The 4,813-nt window shown below is 43.2% G+C and overlaps 1 protein-coding gene across 1 annotated transcript; it reads right to left on the reverse strand.

Annotated features, from left to right (window-relative positions):
- Window positions 1-3,832: 3,832 nt before the first annotated feature.
- Window positions 3,833-4,489, reverse strand: LOC124697832. Its single transcript, XM_047230368.1, has one exon. It carries the CDS (start codon window positions 4,487-4,489, stop codon window positions 3,833-3,835), a length of 657 nt encoding a protein of 218 aa, XP_047086324.1.
- Window positions 4,490-4,813: the final 324 nt, after the last annotated feature.

Below are 4,813 nucleotides of genomic sequence, written 5' to 3' on the forward strand. Positions count from 1 at the left end.
CAATGTAGCAAGTCGCAAGAGCTTATCCGCGATAGAACGAATGTCTTCTACATCACGAGAGTTATGTAAACTTGCGGAGTATTTTATAAAAAACAATAGAGTGACTAATTAGTTCAATATGATTTTAATCAGATTGTCCACAAAGCAAGCTCTATTTCTTAACTTCCAAATCGCCCAACAAATTGCAGCCAACCCAACAATCTATGTGTTTTTTCGACTGGCAAGGAAAAATTGCGGAAAGCACCAGAAGAATTGAGAGAAAATCCTGGGGCGTGTTAGACCACCTATGGCTTATCCCACAGTACCCCATACAAATTGCGCTAGTGCACATTCAAAAAATGATGAAGCATGTTTTCATGTTTATTGCAGAATTGGCACAGAGAATTGCTTGCCCAATAACGTTTTAGCAAATTGTCTGTCATGGCAATTGCGTTACGCCAAATAAGCAGTAACCACACTTTGATTTTGAGTTAAATTATGCTCTTCCAAAGTTGCTTCAAGGATCTGTCCAATCCATTACTACAAAGATGCCTATAGACTGATCTAACAGTGAAGATGTCATTTTTCGTCCACTTCCGGAAAGATTTATCTCTCTCAAAAGGGAGGTTGATCTGTACCAGAGTCAACCATCTTCTGAAGGTGAATCTCCATTCCAACCCAGCAACACCATCAACAGTAATTCTCTGTTCATTACAAATACTATAAATATCAAGGAATTTGTACTTTAAAGGATAGTGGCCACACCAAGCATCAAACCAATAGCTGGTTAGTGTGCCACTACCAATGCATTATCCTCCCTCATAAGTACACCTCTTTTACATGCATAATGTGTATCCACAAAGGGGAGTCACCAGACCTGCTTTTTGAGTAAAAGACTACAGAATCCCTAAAATAGTCTTTCCTCATAAACTCTCATCAAGGACTATCACTATTCTCTATTTCCACCACCATTTACACATGAAGAGATTATTTAATTTGGCTAGATCTTTCAAACCCAAGCCACCTTTTTTTTCTTTGGTTTACAGATTCACTTCCACTTGACAACGTGACACTTTCTTTTAGCTGTACTCCCAACCCAAAAGAAGGATTTGACTGTTTATCCAGTTCTTCAATAGTTGTTTTCTGTAATAGCCTCATGGAAATTCGATAAACAACAACATTGGATAAACAAGCATCAATTTTAATTGGTCTACCCCCAATAGATATTGTTTTACCAATCCACCACTCATCTTTTCCCTAGTTTTCTCCCCAAGGAAACTCATCTCAGCAAAGTTCTTGTGGCACACACAACAGTACCAATGTATTTTATTGTTAGCCCCCTCTTTTACAGTTGAACAAATATGCATAACACTGAGCTTTATTGTCACTCCCCCCTCCCCCCGAATGAGCATAACCTCACTTTTCTGTAAACTAATTTTGAAGCCAAACATAGCTTAAAAATATACAACAATAGTTTCAGACTTCATGCTTGTTCTAGTTAATCTTGAATTAACAAAATTTTTTCATCTGCATATTGAAGCATATCAACACCTTTGTCAACTAAATTGCTGGCTAAACCAGTCAAAAGACCATTTTTTGTGAGATGAAGAAATCATCTTAGCTAAACTGTTTGCTGCCAAAAGACCATTTTTGGTGAGATGAAGAAATCATCTTAGCTAAATTGCTGCCATATTAAACAGAAAAGGAGCAAAAGTATGGGCCTATTTTGTCATTAACTTTCACACTTAGAGTCTCTTTAATTACAACTTTTCTGATCCAAATCATCAATTTTCTCTGAAATCCTTTTGTTTACAACAGTCAAAGAGAAACTCACTGTTGACTTTGTCACAGGCTGGTTCAAAGTCAATCTTCAAGAAAATCCTCCGTTGTTTCCTAAATTTGGTTTCCGTTAGAATATCTTGTAATAACATAACCCCGTCAGGTATGTATCTACCTCAAATAAAAGCAGTCTGACATTAGTGGATGAGTTTACCCGTGTCAGGTTCAGCTCTAACATTGAGCGTTTTGGTGAAAATTTTGAAAAGCACTTGCAAAAGGCAAATGGACATGAACTTCTCAATCACATTAGCTTCATCAATTTTTTGAGATTGAAGTAACAGTCCCATTATTAGTCCTATCAAGGTCAATCTTATGGTGGTGGAAGTCATCAAAACCAGACATTAAATCACTTTTAATGATGTCCCAACATTTTGGGTAATATTCAACAGAAATTCCATCAAGATCTACAGCTTTATTTTTTTCCATCTCGTCAATTACATCTTTGAACTCTTCCACAATAAATCTCCTATCCATCTCATTTCTATCTATATCATTGAGTTTCTCATCACGGCCTCTTTTGATGTCAAAGAGGGAAATTTCTTTCCTTCTTTTGATATCACGGCCTCTTAGGTTGGCTTCCCATCCCTTCTATCCATTCTTCACATTTTTCAATTTCTTCTGCATTCTTTCGAAGCTATTACTGACACGGACATGTTGATGCCAAATTCTGGCAACTCTGCTATGGAAATCATGTTCCTTCAACCATCTCTTCTCGAACATAAATTCTCTTCTTTTTCTATCTTTGTGCTCCATGGTTTTAAGTATGAGAGGATTATGAGTAGACATCTCTCTAGCAACTTTATGTACAATGGTGAGAGGGAAAAGATCTTCCCAATTATTGCTCATAAGGAACCTGTATAATTTTTCCAAAGTAGGACCCCTTTGATTATTTGTCCAAGTATAATACCGAGGAGACAAAATTAGCTCCCTTAGGCCATAAGTGTTAATAACTGAATTGAACAAATCATTCCATTTGTTACATGTCATTCTTTTGTTTTTTTCAGATGAGAATCTGAGAAGATTAAAATCTCCATCAAGCAGGAGAGGCAAGGACTGATCATGAGATTGAGCAGCACCATAGAAAATAACCAAACACCACTTCAAACGAAGCTTCTAATCCATCAAGTTAACCTTCATGCAGAATTTCCCATACATGTATCCCAAATGGAAAACCTAGATAGCCTAAAACCACCAAGAATCCCACCACCTTTTCTAATAGAATCAATTCATTACAAGCATACCCGCCCATGGGGTCAATTTTCCTGAAAAGACTGGTTAATAATCCTTGATTGTTTCGTGAAAACCAATAAAATGAAGTTCCTATTCTTTTTAGCCAAGAAAATGTTCATCCATTTTTTACCAACCCCCTACAATTCGAAGTTGCATCTATCATAAATATTTTGGATTTTGTTTCCTCCTTCTGGATCAAGCCACAATGCCACACAATGAGTGGTCATTTAGGACTTTCACCAAGGCATCACTTGATTTGGATTGTGCTCCTCAGAGACAAGACCCGACTTTGACAGTGTTCCTGCTAGACTAATTTTGCAAGCATTGCCTGCTTCTCCTTGAAACAACTGAAGCCTTCCTCAGCGTGATCTCACCAAAACCCAGCAATAAGATCTGATCAGTACGTGCATGATGTTCTACTACAAGATTATTGTCCTGTGCATCTAGTATATTATGTCTAGCCACCTCTAATTCCTTTGAGATGATTAATTTTTTTCAATAGAAAAGGAAACAAAGTTAGCAGTGAGTATAGTAGAACATAAACTAAACCAACGAATGAGATTCCATTTTATTTCTATTAAACATCTGAACTACTACAGTTAAAATTTCTCGCGAGCTGTACCATAAGAACGACGAGAACAAAACACGAAAAAAAACTAGGAAAAATCAAAATGAGGATCAATCGGGAGATCGACCTCGTTCCGCTCTGCCTTAGGAATCCCACGTTATTGAGTCGTTCGATCGCAGCACGCCAGCACCGCGCGGGCGTACGTGTCTCGATCGATCAGGGTCGGCGCGCCGGGGGAATGCCGCGCATTGGAGGAGGACCGGGCGGGGTCTTGGCCGCGAGCTTGCTGATGAAGGTGACGGCGATCCTGAGCATCTTCTGGAACTCGACGAGGCTGGCCTCGAGGATGAGCCTCATGTCACCGGTGAGGTTGTGGCAGCTCATCGTGCAGGACCCGACGTCGACGATGGCCTTGTTCGCCAGCATCGTGGCGACCTGGTGGGCGTGGACCTTCATGGCGGCGGTGGCGCCGTGGAGCTTCTTCATGGCGGACTTCATGGTGACGGTGCAGTTGTCGAGGCACTTCTTGAAGTCGGGCACGGAGGCGTTGAACCCGGGGAGCTTGCCGTCGAAGATGGTGGTGGCTACGGCCCCGGCCTCGGTCGCTGCCTCCATGGCCACGGCGACCAGGGAGGAGAAGTCCACCGTCCCGGGCACGCCGGCGATGAGCGCGCCTCGTGGGGACACGGAAGCGAGCGCCGTCTGGATGTCGAGGAGGCGCGGGCCCAGCTCCTTGACGCAGTGCGCCTGGAAGGGGCCCTCCTTGCACGTGGCCACCAGCGGGCTCGAGCCCGGTGGTGCGCGCGCAGCGGACGACGATGCCGGGAGGAGGAGGACGGCCAGGGCGAGCACCAGCACCGTAGACGCCGCCATTTGCTTTAGTCGATCGTCTCAGATATGCCGGCCTTGGAGTCGGATCGAGAACCTCTGTGGTTTCTCTGGTGGTTTGTATGGTAGCACACACTGCTGGGTCGATGGAGCGCCCGGGTTTATAAGTATGTCCGTGGGATGCTCGCTCGGTGAGGGAGTGGTTCTAGGTGGTCGTCGTCGGAGTGGCTGGGAGGCTTTTGCGAGGGTGCATGCGCGCGCCCATGACCGTTGTGGAGAGAGCAGCGGGAGCGCCGGATCGGGTACTGAGGGCATCTCCAACGCGGACGGACCCAAACCGACCCAAACGAAATCTGGGCCGTCTGTTTT

The sequence above is a fragment of the Lolium rigidum genome, chromosome 3, assembly GCF_022539505.1.
Source record: "Lolium rigidum isolate FL_2022 chromosome 3, APGP_CSIRO_Lrig_0.1, whole genome shotgun sequence".
Classification (NCBI taxonomy): Eukaryota; Viridiplantae; Streptophyta; class Magnoliopsida; order Poales; family Poaceae; genus Lolium; species Lolium rigidum.